Source organism: Daphnia magna, linkage group LG9 (genome assembly GCF_020631705.1).
Source record: "Daphnia magna isolate NIES linkage group LG9, ASM2063170v1.1, whole genome shotgun sequence".
Lineage (NCBI taxonomy): Eukaryota > Metazoa > Arthropoda > Branchiopoda > Diplostraca > Daphniidae > Daphnia > Daphnia magna.
The window spans coordinates 1,576,017-1,593,773 of record NC_059190.1 but is presented as its reverse complement, the minus strand read 5'-3'; the positions used below and the strand labels follow the sequence as shown (position 1 = coordinate 1,593,773).

Sequence of the window (17,757 nt, the reverse complement as noted above, 5' to 3'; positions counted from 1 at the left end):
TTATGACTAAAATAAACTATAAATTAACTGATTGTTTCAGCATTTTAAAGCCACAGTAACAATTAAATACTACTTTACAAATATAATGAATCGTCTAGCACAATTTGGACGTTTTTTTTTACATTATGTCTTATTTCACATTAACAAGCACCGGGCGTTGACACCGCATTTAAAAAGACTAGTTTCGTTCAACCGATACTAGACCACGCATTGCCTACATGCAAAGCGACGCTTTCAATTTGTTCACCCTCTTTTCCAATAAAAATAATGATCCCACACTACTTTAAAATGATGGTAATTAACGTTTGCTGAAGCAGGAGTTTTATCGATCAACCACGCCAATGGTTCTACACTATTATTCCTTAATGTGGTAGTCTACACAAAGGTTTTCATGCTCTAATGCTTGAGCTTCAGATTATTATTTAAAAAAACAAAACAGGAAAACACAGAACAAAAAGAAATGTTCACTTTGGATTTATCATGTTCTCTCGAGAAGACAATGATTTGAGTAATAGCAGCAAAAAGAAAGATGAAACAAACTCAAGGACAGCAGTGGTCGTTACAAATTCGTCCCGATTCCTCAAACCTTTGTTGAGTACTTGGCTTTTCTGTAGCTCTTTAGGGACTTCAGAGGAATACATGTTTTTAGTGAACGTCTGTGCATCGAACTAATCCATCAGAGACTCATTAAATAACTTCCGATTCATTTTTCAAAGCGAAAAATATCAATATATATATCCGCGAGGTTCGAAAGAATGCAAGACAAATTACAACAGTTGTCACAACTAGTTCCCACACACAGTGTGAGATACTATATTTTTAGAATAGAAAGATCTATATCATTTAGCAAGAAGTGAAAGCGACGAATGGGAAACCCGCTCTCGTTGCACAGATCAATGAACAGATCTGTCTCCTATAATATTCAGTTGCTTTTAAAAATGGAAAATTGGCCTAGTTTTCTTTGAAAAATGCGCTGAAGGGCTTTTGCATTAGTCAGAGCTTCTTTGGGCGATTGAGTCTGCAGATTGAATGACGTTGGGACGGCGAAACTTTTCCTCTAGGTGCCCGGGTACCTACGAAAAGACACAGTGGTGATCGTTATCCCCATTTAGAATGTTTAAGTGTAAAATAAAAGTATTGCGATACCTGTGGCTTTGGGCGATGCGTGTCAACTGCTTCAATGCCAATCGGAATCATTTCCACTTTGCAACCATAGGCCACCGGAGTGAGCTTGATGACAGTGTGCAGAGGAACATGGATATAGGGAAGTTCATCTGGGAATAAAGAAGCCATTGGATTGGATTTATAAAGCTGATGGCACTGAATAAACTAAATTCATTGTCATACCAGCACTCTTATCCAGAAAGTAGGCCAGCAAACAACGAAGCACAGCCTGGTGCCCAACTACAATGACATTCTCTTGGCGTTCCAATTCCATAATCACAGGTTCTAGCCTAGCTACGAGGTCTTCATAGGATTCTCCTGTTGATAGCGTAACGTGGATTTGAGATTTTACGTAAAAAACAGTATGTGTATAAAAACCGGTTATTGGTCTTTACCTCTGGGATATCGATAATGAAACTTGTCAGTATCACGTGCTTTAAAATCTTCAGGGTATTTTTGTAGAATCTCTTCGTAAGTCAATTCCTCACAAATTCCCTACGACATAACAATTCAAAGGTAAAAATAACCCACCAGGAAGTGTCATTATGTTGCGCAACGGACTTACTGCATCGAGTTCATTGAGTGCTCGCCACCTTTCTTGTGGCGCGTCTATGTTACGAGCTGTTTGGATAGTGCGCTTCATCCATGATGTCCAAACACGCAAATGTGGGATTTTCTGGTTTTCGATGAAACGACCCAATTCGGCAGCATACTGGCGGCCGCGCGGCGACAAATCCGAATCACCTCCAATGTGGCCACGAAGGTTGTTTGCGCTCTCTCCATGCTATTTTGAATTGGATTCGTGCCCATAATTATATGCTATTATAACAAAAGAAATACTATATCCATTGTAACCCCAAACTTACGCGTGTCAAATAGATTGTCCTTGGCGTGATATGAATGTTCATGAGGTAATAGACGATGCGTGATTGGATGTGACCCTCGTGTTTGTGGACCAACACTTTCTCACCTAAATTCGAGACCCCAAAAATGTGTAAAAGGCCGGGACTGCAACAATATTAAGAAGCTCGTTCTTGTACCTGTATTAAATACTTTCATGAAACTAAGGCAATCCTCCTCTACTTCGTCGAGAGTTTGGTACTGATCATGGTAGTGATCAATTCGCTGTAAAAAGTCTTCCACGGCTGCTTCCTTGTCCATATTGGCATAGTCTGGACTGGTGATTTTCACTTGACGGATATTAGACTCAATAATGGCCGGATCGTCACAGACAGATTCAACAAAGAAGAGTTTATAACCCATCTTATCGACAATAATTTCGCGAATCAGCTGCCGACGCTCGAAAGTCGTATTGGTTGCATCGAATACCTGTAAGGTAAGGCAATATATTGAAAAGTGAACATAAATTTCGATCAAGATAATGGCTTACCCCGACTTCTCCGCCAGCCTCGAGCCACTTGCAAACGTCTTCCAACGCATCTAGAGCGCATTGCGCTCTTACCGACATGGCCTCTACGTTTTCCTGTTTAAAAAAGTGGTGGCTCTTCAACGGTGTTGCCATTCGGCGGTACTCTCCTAAATTGAAAACTGCTCACAAAACAGAGGGGAAAAAAATAGAAAATTCACGAGAAATTCTTCCTGACAACAAAATATATCGATCCGTCAATCCAGTTTTTGTCTCACAAAAAAAAAACCGAAACAAGGTTTCTTGTGATTCGCAAAATCGATTTCAATGTAAATCTTGTTTCATTTTTTCAAACAGTTCGTCACCTTTCGTATTGATCCCAATCCAGTTAAGGTATCTGGAGAGCTTTTTGGCGATGTAAGTTTTGCCTCTGGTGAAAAATATTGAACAATGTTTAAATGTATCTGTTGTAAGAGTTATTAAAAATGTATCAGACTCTAGTAAATTACCTAGCTGGAAGACCACACATTGCGATAACGTGTGGGGTGTTGACATAATTGGCTCGTTCTCCTGTAATTTAGCAATGCCCATTAAAGACACATTAAACAAGATGAATTTCAGAGATCTAGGGCAAGAAATGTTTGGTCATCCTGGTTGCACGTGAACAATGAGCACGTTATGATCACGTGATCACATACTTCACTATTCTCTAGACATCTTATGGGCGGGGAGAACACAAGTATCAGAATTGGGCATTTTAAAAGTACTATAAATTTTTTTTCCTTTCAAACGCAAAATTCGGATTCCTTTCGGCAACGTCATCCCGGATGACGATATTGCCCAGGGCTACCAATTAAATAACAGTTAGCCTAAGGTATCATTCTTTTGTTCCGAAGAATGCTTCTTTTAATGAATTCGGGTGATCGTTTGTCCTATACACCATTCAGAAAATGAGCGGTGGCGAAACGAGCTATTGCCAAATTTCTGCGAAATCATGCATGTCAAACATTTAAAGGCTCAAAGCACTTTCACTTTACCGTTGCCATAATGGCAGCTCGTTGCACCACGACGTTCAGTTTCATTCTGTACAAAAAAAAAATCTACGATGTAGAGCAATTAATTTTAGGGCGATGACACTCTACAGATGCTTTAAAAAAATAGAAAAAGTTGTGCTTCCTGAGAATTTCCTCGACTTCCTCCCCCGTCACACTGCCATTCTTTTATTTGCTTACCAACGCGCCAAATGACGTCACGGTGGGGTCGCGATTTTCGGAAAGCAGCTAACCAAGCATCAAAGCCCTCTCTTATTTTGGCTAGCTCATCTTTGGTTCCTTTGACGTTGCCATGGAGTTTGTCACCGTCATCACTTTTCAGTACCGGCTCTGTTGAAGGATCACTGCTGTTGTTGGAATCGTTACCGGTGACACTGCACCGAACAGGACTCTCAGGTCGCGAATCCTGTTGCAACTTCCAGCAAACATCTCCAATGGATGACCGTTGGAAATGAGATTGATGGGTGTTGGCTCCATCGACGGTGCACTCGAATTCGTTCAATGCTCCGCTTGGCATGTTACGTGGCTAACTGTTGAACTTTATAAAGAACTACGAGTGCTCAATGTATCAAGGGAACTGTCAACAGGCGAAGTTGTAACCGAATGCGGATAAATGTTCACACTGAACACTGCTGTGGGAACCCGCGCGCCTAAATGCAAAGTTCCTCGCAATCGCTCCGCTAGGAGGTCAACGAACAGAGTAGGCGGGGTATGGGCGTGTCAGAATTTAGTGTCGTCAGCGCTCCTATTCCCACTTCCAAGCATAAAAAAAAACTACAGGAGCACGCACGTCCATATCCCATACTCCGAAAAGTGGAAACCACCTCTGGCTTTTACGGTATTCTTTTCCTTTATTTAAAAGCCGAGACTGGGCTTTGCTTCTGTCGCCTCGGTATCTGCTCCTTTATTCTTACTTCATGCTTCAAGCATGCGCTTTCTTTATACATCGATTACTGCTCGATCGATATGTAGCGTACAGAGTGAACACATTTTTGTTTTAGTTTTGTTTAAATGAAAACAACTGCTTCGAAAATTTAGAGCCATAGATTTACCAAAAAAAAACATATTTTTATAAGAAATGGTGGCCTCTCTATTGCAAATGCTATTCTCGATATTACGGTTAATGGTAAACGTTGCGAGTAATCGTCACATGTTACCTCTTCCTGGATGAATCATCCGATGTCCAAGCGGATGCCTCGGCAAAAGAATCACTAACTGTCGGTCTTCCTCCGATCCCCCGTGAAAAGAAGTGCTGAGCTGCCTCTGCATTTGCGCGTTACTTTTTCCCTCTCGTTTTGTCTCTTTCAAAATGGGACTTACTACGCCAAAACAACAAGACTGAATGGTTTTATTCTATCCAAGTCGTAACGCAGAAGTTGGAGCTGTTTCAAGCAACTCGTGTTTGGCTCCATAATTACTTACTGAACGAAAAGACAAGGTCTGTGGTATGGGGACTAAAATAGAAATCACTCTCAGCGACATACAGCGGACGAGTATGTAATGCTTTAAACTGAAATGTGATTTTGGCAATAATCCAATCAACACAAAATCTCAACATGTGCGTACATATAAGAGAGAACTTGCACGATAAGGAAGAGACAAAGTACGACGACACATTCCATGGTGCCAATGACAACGAACACAACCAAAAAATAATAGTTATTGTCAATCACGAGTTTTACATTAAACATCGAGGCAAGAACACGGCTAAAGACAATTATAAGTGACTAGTAATTGTGAAGAAAATATGACTGACGAGATCCTTTAAAATTTGAGATCCTTTAAGACATGTAAATGCATGGATATTCAGAATTAATGTATACCAGTGTGGCAGATCAGGCGCTAAAAGAAAGCTTCAAGCTGATACTGTTACCAGCTTAATAAACACGCAAACAGATGGGACAAAAAGGCACAAGAACATTAATGAAGAAATTATTTTTACAGCATTAGACTGGTTGAGAAACAAACCAATTTTGGAACAATACAGCTATTTTGAGTGAAGGGACCATGAAGAGATACAATAGGTTCAGACCTGATTCAAAGTTATTTTTTTAATCAGTATCAGTCCCATCTGCTCTCCGATATTGGGTGTATCGATTTTCATATAAACCTGGAGGTGATCCAAGTTCTTTTGGGGCAACTGGGAAGCAGCACCATAGTACAAATGCCACGAATGCCACAAATGTGCCAACCAAGAGTATAAAATCTTCTATGGTCTAAAAAAACTGAATTTAGCATTGTTTCATCTACTTTTTATTTTTCTATTTACTTACAGGTTCTTCTCCAAGAAGAATTGAGTTAATGAGGAACATGAAGTCATCAAAAGGTGTCATCTTTCTGCTTTACTGTTTAATATGCAAAAATTGTTGCAGGACAAAAGATCATGGGTTGATCCGTTCATTGGACGAAAAAATTCCTCTAAATGGAAATAAGACCACAAAAACAGTTTTATGACGCCACCAAAGACGTATGTTTAACCAAGGGTATCGAAGCACTTCGAAGCCTGTTTACAACGAATGGAACTCACCCAAGATGGAAAGTGGTTTATAACGGGTTTCATTACTAGACACTGGTAAATCAAATATTAAATTTTGTCTCTCTGGATTTCCCACTTAATCAGTTAATCTTTACATTTATTAGGACCATCCCATTGCAAAGACACAAAACCATCCATACAACTCTTTGCAAAAGATTTTACTGTCAACTACCTAAGGAAGGGCTAAACAGCATCTTTTTTGCTATACTGCGATTATTCCCCGGATCGCCGGTTGCGGATGTTTACATCACAGAGACCACAGAGACATATTAAGTCAAAGAACAAGTTTTGTATTTGAAGTAAATAGTAATAGGTTAATGAATTTAATTAAAATTTCACTCTTAATAAATATTTGCAGGGAGAATTCGGGCGATTTATACGCTGTCGTCTTAGGACTGAACATCCGATTTCATGCTTTTGCAAATGAATTTGGTCAAGCAGTTTCGTTCTTTGGTTGTACCCACTGAAGATCCATCTTGTAAACGTTTCTTTATATGTGGATCAACAGTTTTCTCCATCAGTCGTATAGCTCTATCAAAGAGAAAGCAAGACTATCATACAAGTACGTATTTTTACGAAAATTAAAAATACCTTTTCAGATTGTCATATCGTTTAAACTTGCTATTAGTGGTCGCAGCCAGACACGCCAACTTCTCTAGACAAGGATTATGAGTGTCAAGCAAGCCCCGGTGGCGCACGAATTCGGCTAGTCTCTCGCCATCGTCAGGTGAGTAAGATTCTAGCATGGCGTCCATTGTTGGGAAAAAATGGGCGTCCAATAACGTAATGTCAGCGTCTAAAATGTCTCCGCTCAACGAAAATTGCAAGTCATCATCATAATCATTATACAGGTCACGTTTCTTTCTTCCAATTAGCGAGTTGGTAGTATTGGTCAATAAAGCCAGAGCTAGGGGTATCAACAATGAACTGAGCAGAAGGGAAGGTGCAAGCGAACTTAGAAGATGAATAGTGTCTGCTTTTGTGGCTCCTTGTTGTGCTGGATAGGAGACCTAGACAGAAATAAGATGTTTATCGAAATGTTTATACGAAATCCAAGTTTTAGGACTATTACGGAGTAAGATGGAGATCCGCCGCCGTATGGTACGCCAAATGATGAAGATCCGCTGTTCAGGCCGTAGCTACCGCCTGAGCTACCACCAAAATTAAAACTGTTTCCACCTGAACCGTAACTACCTGCTCCAGTAGATCCTGCTCCGTAACTGCTTAATCCAGTAGATCCTGCTCCGTAACTACTTGCTCCTGTAGATCCTCCGTAACTACCACCTGTGAGTCCGCCATAACTTGAACCAACTCCACCAGAACTTCCTCCATAGCTTCCGCCTGATCCATAGTTTCCAATAGATCCTGTTGAATCATAACTTCCGATTGCTCCGACAGATGAGCTTCCGTATCCTGCGCCTGCGCCGCCAGATCCTCCTCCATATCCTCCACCGGAACTAGCTGATCCACCTCCATAGCTTCCGACCGAGCCACCCGATCCATAGCTTCCAAGCGAACCACCAGTGCCTGCCCCGTAGCCTCCACTGGCGGCGGAAGTATAGCTGCAGGTTATTTTTTTTTTTCCAAACAGACACAACTCATAGTTACTTAATTCAATCTCGTTCCAATCTGTATCCAATGATAGCCATATGTAACAGATCCAAACCTTGTGCTGGATGCTGAAGCGGCCAAGTTGTTCGACTTCTGTTCAGCCTGAACGTCAGCTGCAATTTGATCTAATTCGGGATTTTCGGGAACTGCCTTGTCCAAAGAATTAGACCCACTTATATAAGGATCAACTGCAAGTGAAACACATCAATTTGATAAATGTAAAAAGCTTCGTTTTGATACTGTGACGTGATTTACCGTGATTGGCTAAGTTATTTGCTGCTACAACTGGTGGGGATGAAGCAGCTGGAACTAGTGGCTCTTGTTGCTGATGTAACAACTGGTGGTAATTTTGCTGATGTTTAAAAAGCTGTTGGTTGTGATGCAGGTTGCCGATGCTCGCAGATGGAACTGAACAATTTAAAAAGTTGAATCTCTCTTTTCTCACAAGAGTTGTGAATTGGAAACATTCGACTCGTAAATGTAATATTACTTGCGTTTCTCCGATTCAACATGCCGTTGAACAATGGATTTCTCGATAATCCGAGAGCGTCGATATTTTCACATTGTAGAGCCAAACAGAAAAGAGTCCAAAGCACCAAAAATTGACGTCGTCGACGTCCCTACAAAGATGAGGATTGTTACGATGTCTTGCGAACGAAACAGTATTCCGTAATCTAAAAAACTTACTTGCAGGTTTTCGATAACCATTTTGTGCTGGAGAGTATGTCAATCTGAACGCAACATGACATTGCAGTCAAGTATTTATACGCTTTTAACATTCTAGCCGCAGATTAGTCAATGGATCAAATACACCAAACACTGAATACGAAAAAGAATTAGACTATAAGAAGAACTGGATTCGGTCCAGCGCTTGTAGCGGTCAGGGCGAATGCTGTGTCACGCAAACTGAAAGAAGCAGCCGAGAAAAGCTACGGTAGGGTTTCAAATTCAATTGTTATTAACGGCTGCCTCCTTGATTGAGAATCTAGAACGTGCGATCCGATGGTTAACAACAATGAGCGGAAAGAAAACGGAACGGCGTTCTTTCTCTTCGATAATTGAAGCTGTAAATTGCCGAGTGCTCTTCTCAAAGATGTTCACCGAAGCAAGTTAGAGTGCGATACGGAAGCTGATGAGCTACAGTTACTACTCGTTTCAGTGTTTTGCATTTGGTGCGACACTTTGAGGAATATTGTAAGATAAACCGTGGGAACTAACAGAAATGTAGGTGAAAATGAAGGATTCGGATGCAACTAGATACGTGTATTAATGTTGTCCAATAACAAAGCGTGGAACTTTTGCAGTAACAATGGAATTAGCAAGAAGGTTTCTAAATCTAAACGAAAAACTGGTTTCGTTTGTGTGTTCTACCGAGTTCAAAGTATATGTACACTTGGAGTATTGCATTTCAGTGAGGTAACTAATGCGAGTCACAAATACACGCATGTACATCACTGCAATCTAAATAGGTTGAATTGTGCATAAAAAATTTGCTATAAAAATTTTCTTTTTTCGTTATTAAATAGTAACGGGATAATAAGCTACTAATTATTTTTTCTAATTGAGTTGATCGCATATGAAGGCACTACACTGTCCGCGAGAGCGACCGTACTGGGCGGCTGTTCGTAGACGCTCTTTGTATTCTTGAGAAACGTAGCCGTTGGACATGATGTTGTACAAAATACTATTTAAAAAAACAAAAACAGAATGAGCATTAAAATGAAATAATTCTATCTAAAAGGAAAAGAACACTTACATAGAAATGACGTCCTTCTCGAGATCGGTCATTTTGCCGGGCCGAATCGAATAGTCACAAACGACTCGATCCAAACACGAATTGCTGGATTCAGTGAAACCAGAGCAAGAAAGATAGGTAGCCATGAGTTTCTTTTGTTGTTTCTCCTGTTCAGGTACCTGGACAATGTACTTTTCCAAAGTCTAAATAAGAAAGAAAAAAACTTTAGCTTGCTGAATTACGTGTCACAGTGAATTGTGTAAATACCTCCATTTCATGCAATTTGGATTGTAGTTCAGCAGTGAGGTCATCTCTTCCTATTTTCTCCAAACTGACAGCTCGACGCTTACGGCCACTTGACAAAACGGCTAGGGTCATCAGCACTGGATTGCTAGCAACGGCTCCAGCGGCACCCAACAGCGCCAAGGCAGCCAGAGGTGCCACAAGGGCCGATAGCGGATTGATACTGCCTTCACGGTTATCGTAACCAGTTCCATAATTGCTTGTGTGGCCATCTTTTTTTTGTTTTTATAACCGCACATTCTTTGTCATATTCAATCGTTTTAATTTACACAAGTGCTAAAATACCGTAAGCTGCAGCTCCCGCGTAGTTTGTCGTAGCCAGGTCACGGCTGTTACCGGTGCTTTGAGGTTGCTGCAGAGGGCTTGCCAAAGGGTAGTTGTTGGCACCCTTATTTTACATAAACAGAACCCATGTATAGAACAATAGTTTATAACGGTATTGTTCTAAAGTCAACTTACTTGAGTGCCGAGTCGCTGTCGGAAATTCGAGTTTGTATTGAAACGCTGGAACGGTTGCTGGGCGTTTCGGCGTCGTGAAAAGAAGCTCTCGGCGTTCACGGCCACTAGGGCCACTACAATCATCAAGACGATCGGTTGAGAAGAAATCATGGTAGCTCAAAATCCTGTATAGAAAAGTGAAAAATTAAACTTTAGTTATTGATTTAGAAACTGGTGAAGGCTTAAAAGTAAATTAAGACTGAAATTGAAACACTTAGCTAACGAATAACGAGTGTATTTTAAACCTAAAGAACAAAGTCGTAAACGAATAGCAGTTCAGATAAATTGTTTAATTTTCATGATGAAGAGCTTAATTTAAATTATTAGTTAATATCGTGATGCGTTATTGCAAATTGCGTGATTTCCCAAATGTGTTGCCGTTGTCCTTTTCGCCGAGATTAAGAGTAAAAACGAGAAATAAAAAATATGTCCGATGTTTTTAGTAACTAGAAGTAGCATCGCTCAGAGCGGGACAGTCGTATCTGTTGCACTGCTGGAAATCACGACCAATGCGTGCGGCCGATCTCAGTCGTTGCTTGTACTCGATCGGGATAAACGAGTTGGACATAATGTTGTATAGCACGCTGGTCGATGAACAAAATAAAAAAATGTGTTAGTTAAAAATTTAAATTTCCATTTGTGCTTTGGAATATCTACATGGATAAGACGTCGCGTTCTTCATCCGATATGTTTGAATGGGCGTTGCCATACTCGCAGAAAATACGATCAAGGCAAACGTTGCCTTCACGCGTGTAGCCGGAGCAAGAGAGATACATTGACATAATTTGCTGTTGGTAATCAGTCTCTTTCGGAATCGAAGCCAAAAATTTCTCCAGCGTCTATTCGCACGTACGCCAAAAAAATGCGCATAAGGAATGAGTTGCGGGAATACGTGACTTGCGTGAAATGCCAAAAGGAGCAAACTAGGATACCTGGAGCTCTTGAATTTTTTGCATCATTTCGGGAGTGATCTTGTCAGCCATAGTTGCATCCATCATGGAAGCAAGATCGCGTTTCTTGCGACCAGACAAGAGTGACGAGGATAATGTCAAGTAGACCGGACTGATGGCAACTGCAGCCGCAGCAGCAACGAAAGCAATGCCGGCCAACGGAGATACCACCAAAGCTAAATTACTGGATTTGCCGGCTGCAAAAGTCTTGCGATCTATTTGCCCTCGACGTTAGTTATTCCATTTCGGACTGGTTGCATTAAAAAAATATAATTCTTTACTTACTAGCGGGAGTTTGAACAAAAGTACTCGGTTCGTTATAATAGGCCGGATCACCATTGCGATTGATATCGTAATCTACTGCGGGAACTTCGTATTGTCGGCTAGACGGTGATGGATACTGACGAGCTTGGCTACTCTGGCTACGATAACTGGAGTGAGTCTCGCTAGTTGGACCCTCCGGGTCGGACGGAGCCGATCCGCGGAGCCGCTTGGCATTGCCGGAACTGAAATTGTCCATAGCTTCATTGTAGTTACCATTGAACTTGTCTTGACGATCAAGTGATCGATAAGGTTGAGGGGTCTGAATGAACTCTGGCTGGTTGGCCACGATCATCGACACTGTCAACAACAAAACTATCGCAGTTTTTTCGTAGATGGCCATTACAAATTCTGAGTAGTTTAAAAAAAGGAATTTCCTTTAGTTATATAGGATATCGAAACGACTACTGTATTCACTGTATGAAAGCAACTTGTCGACTGATGCTGGTTTCAGAACAAGCCCGGCTTTTTATGTCCGTCCTATCCCACGACATGTGCGTGCACTCACTAGTGCAATACATGTCCTGGTCGGGTAAATGACCCGCAAAGACAAAGACAAATACCGTTGCTTCAACAATCTTTTTTTTTTTTTTGTTCCGGCTTACAGGAAGGAAGACATCGTATCAATAATTAAAATAACCGCAGCTGTCGTTAATGGCTCCCCTTTCTGTCAGTCGTGCACTACTGTAATAGAGTAACGTAGCCGTTACACGACGTGGTTGTCCTTATATTACATGCTTTTAACTAAAATAAGAATTGGAAGGGGGAAAAAGACAGTCATGAGTTGGCAAACTAATTGCAAATGCAATTCAACCGGGGACTTTATTATACTGTGACACGGAAGAATGTTATCCATCTAGAAATTGTCTTTCCGCTCGTCGCTATTACAAGAAGAATAAGGAAAGCCGAGTAATGCAGAAAACTTCAATAAAAATAAAACCCCAGCTGTTCTTTCTATCCCCATCAATCATGGCTATTTACGTAACGAGATGCTCACGTGGTGATATGACAAGCAGGAAAAAAAGAATAGGAGAGCTAATTGCAGACGACAAAGAATTGGGTAATCAGCGGAATTATTCGAAGCTCAATTTGTAGCATTTTCCTACCGGATATCTATAAATATAGTATCGTAATTGCAGTTAAGGAAACTGAAAACAAAAGGAAACCTGAAACGATGACGCTACACTATCGTGAACGCATGTAAGACTGTTTGACAACAACAGGTGGTAGGTACCGGTAAGAAAGATAACACATCACCATTGTTATCGCAACTCGACAATCGAAAGAGGAGGAGTTCCATGTTCGTTTGAGGCGCGCACACGGTAATTGACGGACAACAACAAACAAGCAAACACGGGCACGCGTGCGGTTGTTCCAAAACAATTCCACACATGCAACCGAAATTTACAGGACATTTTCTTAAAATAATAAATTCCACTTCAAAAATAGAAGCCACGATCTGTTACCACATCGTTTAAAAACAATTCCAATGAAGTACTACGCGAAGAAGGTAGGAATAAAACTATCAACTAAAGAGATGACTAATTGAGCTTACCTTTTTTAAAAAGTTGAATGAAAAACTGCTGAAGGTGTCGGATTAAAGTCGTGCTGTTTACGTTTGTCTCCGTCAGATGCTTGCAGTAAACGTATGGCAGTGCTGGCTGGAAGATACGAGATGGAACTGATAAAGGTGACTGGGCATGCGTGGTTTCTTATATAGTTGGCGGACAGTCTCCGGGAGGTCGTCAAGTACCCGAACACGTTCACGACAAGCGTGAAGCTACCGTAACCAAGGGGTTGGCCGATCCACCAGCAATGTGTTTGATATTTTTTTACCGGGTTGTAGAACGAACGATGGCTATGTCCTCCGACTTGCGATGGTAAACACTTCTTAATTGCCAACGGTACGCGGGTAGCAAGTGTGCGCCTCTAGCCATTCAACGGTTAGTAATAATCAACAAATCCGATCGGATCAATAAAATGAATAACGTTGGGTAAAATCACGATAAAAATATACGAGCCGTTACTTTACAAACATAAAAACAGAGGAAACTCTCGATTTGCACTTACGATGAATGAATCAATTCATTAAGCACTTAAAACCTGTGTTGAACCAATATTTTAGTAAAACAACAGTTTTACGGCCGTGTAGAATATTACGATGCAATTTTGGGAATACGCCGTTCGTGTCCCGTTGACCTCGTTTCTTTATCTTCCTGCTGGATTGCTTTTTTCCTCTGACGTATAACAGGAATGATGCACTTCATCCATCTAATATGAGCGCAATTCCTGGTAGGAATAAAGACAATTCTTACGAGTGTCATTGCAAGTCAAGTAATTAATTACTGTAAAGAAACCATAAACAAAGTGACAAAGGGCTGATTCAAACAGATGCAAACAGGGAAAGGCGCTACGAAAATAATATTCGAAAGGGAAGCACTTCAATGGCAACTTGCGCATGACAGATTAACAATGTCGTACAAAAGAGGCCAACGGGACAAGTTCTGCTTACCTTTAGACTTGAATTTTTGGGTCGACTGTCAATTGTAAAAAAAAATAAAAATAAATTTCCTTGTAGATTCAAAAACAGAAAAGAGGAAAAAAGAAGCGCTATGATAATTCACAGCTATTCAGTTAACCAAGCGGACCTTAATTTTCGGTTATTTTACACGAAAAATCAAATTTACTTGACACTTTTAAAGTTATAGTTATGACAGAATCAACTTCTCTCTAAAATTCTTCGCTTTTGATTTTAATGCATCAGACAATAGTCAAAACAAAAATTCTGATTTGCAAGATGAAAAATAAGGAAACAAAAGAAAGGAAAATATAAATCGAAAAACGTACACATGAGTCTAATTAATATATTAGTACTTGGCGCTGAAAACCCCAACAAACCTACAGACGACCAACTGCAGGTTTGGCGAAAAAACGGAAAATACTCGAGACGGGTTTCATCGTGCCCCGCCATGACAGGCCAAAAGATGGTGGGATGACACGACCCGCATCTGCAACACGCTGTAGCTTTTTGATGGGATTTCGCTTGTTTATCTTCCAAAAATCTTTTTGCAGGACATCGTGTACTTCTGTAGTAGGAATCATTGTTGACGATGTCGACGTGTGTTCTTGGGTGGTAATTACATCTTCCTTTACACTTTCAAATTTAATGGGTTGACTGAAAAACACGTCACTGTTCGAATTATTGTTCTGAATAAGACTTTCCAGGAAGCCTTCAGAGATGTTTTGGCTGAGGCGGTTGACTGCTGATATGACATCAGTCAGTTGAGTATCTTTCAACTGTTCTGTTAGATTTTCCATCAGAGATTCTAAACTAATGTTTAACACTGTCGGTAAAGGAGATACAGGTACGTTATTAAAGGCAGATGTTGACAAGTTTAGAAGGAAAGATTCTGTAAAGCGCTGCATCAGAAGAGTTGACATTGTGGTACTTTCCGTGGGTATGGGGATGGTCGATTCAGTGCTAGTTTGGTTAATTTCGAACTCAGTTACGTTGACAGAGTTCTGAATTTCTGTTACATTCATAGCTGTTGTCAAGTTAGCAATAATTGAAGGCGCTAAGTGTCTAATGAGTTGCATAAGATTGGGGAAACGCTCTCCTTTGGTTGAAAGTGATTGGTTGGAACAGAGTAAAGATTTAAGAAGTATTGAATCTCCAGCGGCTTCACAAATGGCTGATGATTGGATTTCTTCCCGCTGAGTTTTCAGATGTGAGAAACTGAGAAACTGATTCAGCGCTTCTGACCACTTCTCGAGATGAAACGAAGAATTCAGCTGATTTCCCATGTCAGCTGTCATGTTCATTTGGAAGATGATTTTGTTAGTGACGTTGTTGGTTACAGAAGAGATGGAAGAGGACGAATGCACTACATGTTCTGTACAATTCTTAATGTATGGATGGCCGTTGACGATTAAATTCGTTAAAAAATTCAGCGAAGACGAAGTTGTTGGCAGAGGCGTCGTTGATGTTGTCGATTCAGAAGTGACGTCGTGAAGTGCTGACAATTCATTGAGCTTTGATGGTTTGTACGGATAGATAATAATAATAGAAACCCTACCTTCTGTGGACGATGTTTTTGGGCTGGACAGTCGTGTGGTCGTTAACTTTGACGGATTCGTGATATTACTTTGTAACCAAACCGGAAGAGTCAAAATAAGATCTGCAACTGAAATAACAAACAATAATTAAGCTGTTTGAATTGTTTAAATGCGATTTAATCTATACCGGAGTGAGTAGAAGAGTCCATCGTGGACGTCTGCACGGAAGGTTCGGCGGTAGGTGTCGTTGTGCGAGAAATAGCAACAGGTGTCGGCATGCTTTCTTTCGAAAACGTTTGGCCGGTCGATAATACAAGAGGTGAATCGCCGCTGGGACGAGTTACCAACCAAAACGGACGGGTTACAAACGTAGAATTTTCTATGGAATTTAAAGTTCGTTTTGGAGTTACGTCATAAGCAATAAAATTCAAATTTTATATCTACCTGTTGGGCTGGGCATTGAAGATGTTGAGGAACCTTTAAGCTCTTCGTTATGTGAACCGGAAGTGATGCCATCAGAAATCGAAGAGATCGACGTGACATTTTTTGTTAAAAAGGGGATTCCATTGGCTGTGGTTATCCTTGCGATTAATAAATTCCATAGGTTTATGATAGGAGGAACAGTTGTTGATGTCGGAATGTCTGAAGCAGTTGGAGAGATAGACGTCACGATTGCAGAGTTCGTTGAAGACGAAGGCACCGTATCAGGGGAGGTCGTTGACACTGCCATAGTAGACGAAGAAAAGGAAGGCAGCGATGCTGAACGAGAAGTTGTTGAAGAAGGTGGAAATTCATCTAATGTGACCGATTCCTGGGAAACGGGAAACGAATTGACGGGATACGTTGAAATGCTAGGTGTATTGATTTCCGTTGTAAAGGTAGGTGACGAAGAGAGTGAATCTTTCGATGGACCACTAGAACCGAAAGGTGGGCTCTCTGATGAAGTGTTGTTCCATACTCCTGTCGAACTAGCAATCATGTTATAAGCTGATGGGGGCTTTAATGATACAGTCACCACATCGAAGATCGGACTTTGACTGGAAAGATGTAGAACATTCGGCACAAGAGATGGCAGAGACGTTGTTGACTCTACTGTCGACTGTGATCCAGCAGAAGTTGTGACATCAATAGGCATCTGACTCGATGGAGTCTCAGTAGATAAAATGTCGACAGTTGTTGGTGTGGAGGCGATCGACATTTCAGAAGAAGAACTAATCAACGGACTGAGATTAGTAGTTTCAGAAAAACCCATAGATGCAAATGAATCATTTGCAAGTTCTTGCCCGATCAGATTGTCTGACACTCCCCTTGCTGACGTACTTTCAACACTAGACGCGACTGTTCCATCCGTGTGAAACGTTTCCCAGATGCTGACAGCTGGCGAAGAAAATGGTCCATTCGTCGTCAAATCAATTTCAGGGATGGTAGTTTGAGTCGGTTGGGCAGTATCATTTAAAAAGCCTGGAGTTCCTGTTCCACTTCCTTCGTCTTCTACAGTTAGGATCGAGTTTTCGGCAGAGCCTTCGTTTTCGGAAATTGGTGCAGCGGTCGAAACATCAATTACTACATCAGGCGTCGTAAAATCTGCCCCCAGTAGCTGAAATTCACTTAAAGAATCTGAAGTAGATGAGCCAAAAGAAACGAAATCTTCGTTGTCTGAGGTGTCAACATTCAGCAATGATGCAGTTGTAAGTGAATCGGTCATTACTACTAAAGGACTCGTTTGCAAAGGGGTCAGGGTTTGTTCGAATGAACCACTAGAAGAGACTAACATATCAAAAGAAATGGGAGAAGAAAGAGTTTCCCCGGATGTTACATTTGACTGGAAATCCTCCAAGAAGAGGCTGGTCGTAGGTGATACACGGTTGTTTTCCATGTCTACCAGTTCAGTGCCAAAAGTAGTAATTTCCGGTGAAGTAGGTAAAAATGAAGACGACAGCTTCTCTTCGGTAAGAGTTTGCATATTTGCACCGGGCGTCACAGAGTATTCAGAAACAAAATTTTGATGATTGGTTGACAGCTCGGTCGGCATGAAAAATGTGGAAGTATCTGCAAGGTTTTGGGGCAGCTCAGATGTTCCATAAAATTCGTCCAACATTGACGAAGAGCCTTCGATTGATAGTTCCAGAATACTTGGCGAAGATTTGTTAATGATAAACTGCTCG

At 41.0% G+C, this 17,757-nt stretch overlaps 3 protein-coding genes, 1 long non-coding RNA gene and 1 other non-coding gene across 10 annotated transcripts; 1 reads left to right on the top strand and 4 right to left on the bottom strand.

Moving 5' to 3' along the window:
• Window positions 1-458: 458 nt before the first annotated feature.
• LOC116929952 (6-phosphofructo-2-kinase/fructose-2,6-bisphosphatase 1) lies at window positions 459-4,990 on the bottom strand. 2 transcript variants are annotated; one of them, XM_045179319.1, is made up of 11 exons: window positions 4,740-4,990; window positions 3,040-3,100; window positions 2,896-2,960; window positions 2,555-2,712; window positions 2,205-2,493; window positions 2,031-2,134; window positions 1,730-1,948; window positions 1,560-1,659; window positions 1,348-1,482; window positions 1,147-1,274; window positions 459-1,073 (listed from the first exon to the last, which is right to left on the bottom strand). In XM_045179319.1, exons 1-11 carry the CDS (start codon window positions 4,849-4,851, stop codon window positions 990-992), a joined length of 1,455 nt encoding a protein of 484 aa, XP_045035254.1. In that variant the 5' UTR covers window positions 4,852-4,990; the 3' UTR covers window positions 459-989. The 2 variants fall into 2 exon arrangements, with proteins under 2 accessions (XP_045035254.1, XP_045035253.1); XM_045179318.1 differs by lacking the exon at window positions 4,740-4,990 and adding an exon at window positions 3,763-4,242.
• A 643-nt stretch (window positions 4,991-5,633) lies between these two features.
• On the top strand, window positions 5,634-8,163 carry LOC116929958. 4 transcript variants are annotated; one of them, XR_004398160.2, is made up of 6 exons: window positions 5,634-5,779; window positions 5,858-6,154; window positions 6,223-6,417; window positions 6,477-6,680; window positions 6,747-7,686; window positions 7,764-8,163. It is a non-coding gene; the product is annotated as an uncharacterized LOC116929958 (long non-coding RNA). The 4 variants fall into 4 exon arrangements; XR_006651570.1 differs by having other exon boundaries at window positions 5,858-6,403; XR_006651571.1 differs by having other exon boundaries at window positions 5,858-6,408.
• Window positions 6,388-8,562, bottom strand: LOC116929953 (PPE family protein PPE10). The gene is made up of 7 exons (XM_032937280.2): window positions 8,417-8,562; window positions 8,220-8,349; window positions 7,985-8,137; window positions 7,785-7,917; window positions 7,191-7,680; window positions 6,710-7,128; window positions 6,388-6,649 (listed from the first exon to the last, which is right to left on the bottom strand). Exons 1-7 carry the CDS (start codon window positions 8,435-8,437, stop codon window positions 6,508-6,510), a joined length of 1,488 nt encoding a protein of 495 aa, XP_032793171.2. The 5' UTR covers window positions 8,438-8,562; the 3' UTR covers window positions 6,388-6,507.
• A 409-nt stretch (window positions 8,563-8,971) lies between these two features.
• On the bottom strand, window positions 8,972-12,993 carry LOC116929956. The gene is made up of 8 exons (XR_006651466.1): window positions 11,198-12,993; window positions 10,923-11,104; window positions 10,708-10,849; window positions 10,227-10,382; window positions 10,053-10,155; window positions 9,732-9,979; window positions 9,486-9,667; window positions 8,972-9,413 (listed from the first exon to the last, which is right to left on the bottom strand). It is a non-coding gene; the product is annotated as an uncharacterized LOC116929956 (transcript).
• A 1,274-nt stretch (window positions 12,994-14,267) lies between these two features.
• LOC123475999 (serine-rich adhesin for platelets-like) lies at window positions 14,268-17,695 on the bottom strand. 2 transcript variants are annotated; one of them, XM_045179306.1, is made up of 4 exons: window positions 16,037-17,695; window positions 15,780-15,971; window positions 15,613-15,720; window positions 14,268-15,552 (listed from the first exon to the last, which is right to left on the bottom strand). In XM_045179306.1, the coding sequence occupies exons 1-4, from the start codon at window positions 17,688-17,690 to the stop codon at window positions 14,435-14,437; spliced, it is 3,072 nt and encodes a 1,023-aa protein (XP_045035241.1). In that variant the 5' UTR covers window positions 17,691-17,695; the 3' UTR covers window positions 14,268-14,434. The 2 variants fall into 2 exon arrangements, with proteins under 2 accessions (XP_045035241.1, XP_045035242.1); XM_045179307.1 differs by having other exon boundaries at window positions 15,613-15,714.
• Between the last annotated feature and the right edge of the window lie 62 nt (window positions 17,696-17,757).

What these genes read in the sequence shown, in the direction of transcription:
- LOC116929953 (XM_032937280.2), bottom strand. Translation starts at nt 8,437, where the DNA reads ATGGTTATCGAAAACCTGCAA. An exon ending in AAATAACTTAGCCAATCACG is followed by an intron (nt 7,918 to 7,984) that starts GTAAATCACGTC and finishes TTTCACTTGCAG; the next exon opens with TTGATCCTTATATAAGTGGG. An exon ending in GCTTCAGCATCCAGCACAAG is followed by an intron (nt 7,681 to 7,784) that starts GTTTGGATCTGT and finishes AATAACCTGCAG; the next exon opens with CTATACTTCCGCCGCCAGTG.
- LOC123475999 (XM_045179306.1), bottom strand. Translation starts at nt 17,690, where the DNA reads ATGTTGGACGAATTTTATGGAACATCTGAGCTGCCCCAAAACCTTGCA. An exon ending in TTCAATGCCCAGCCCAACAG is followed by an intron (nt 15,972 to 16,036) that starts GTAGATATAAAA and finishes TAAATTCCATAG; the next exon opens with AAAATTCTACGTTTGTAACC. An exon ending in AAAAACATCGTCCACAGAAG is followed by an intron (nt 15,553 to 15,612) that starts GTAGGGTTTCTA and finishes ATGAATTGTCAG; the next exon opens with CACTTCACGACGTCACTTCT.
- LOC116929952 (XM_045179318.1), bottom strand. Translation starts at nt 4,099, where the DNA reads ATGCCAAGCGGAGCATTGAACGAATTCGAGTGCACCGTCGATGGAGCC. An exon ending in GGACAATCTATTTGACACGC is followed by an intron (nt 1,949 to 2,030) that starts GTAAGTTTGGGG and finishes AATTCAAAATAG; the next exon opens with CATGGAGAGAGCGCAAACAA. An exon ending in CTTTCTGGATAAGAGTGCTG is followed by an intron (nt 1,275 to 1,347) that starts GTATGACAATGA and finishes CTTTATTCCCAG; the next exon opens with ATGAACTTCCCTATATCCAT.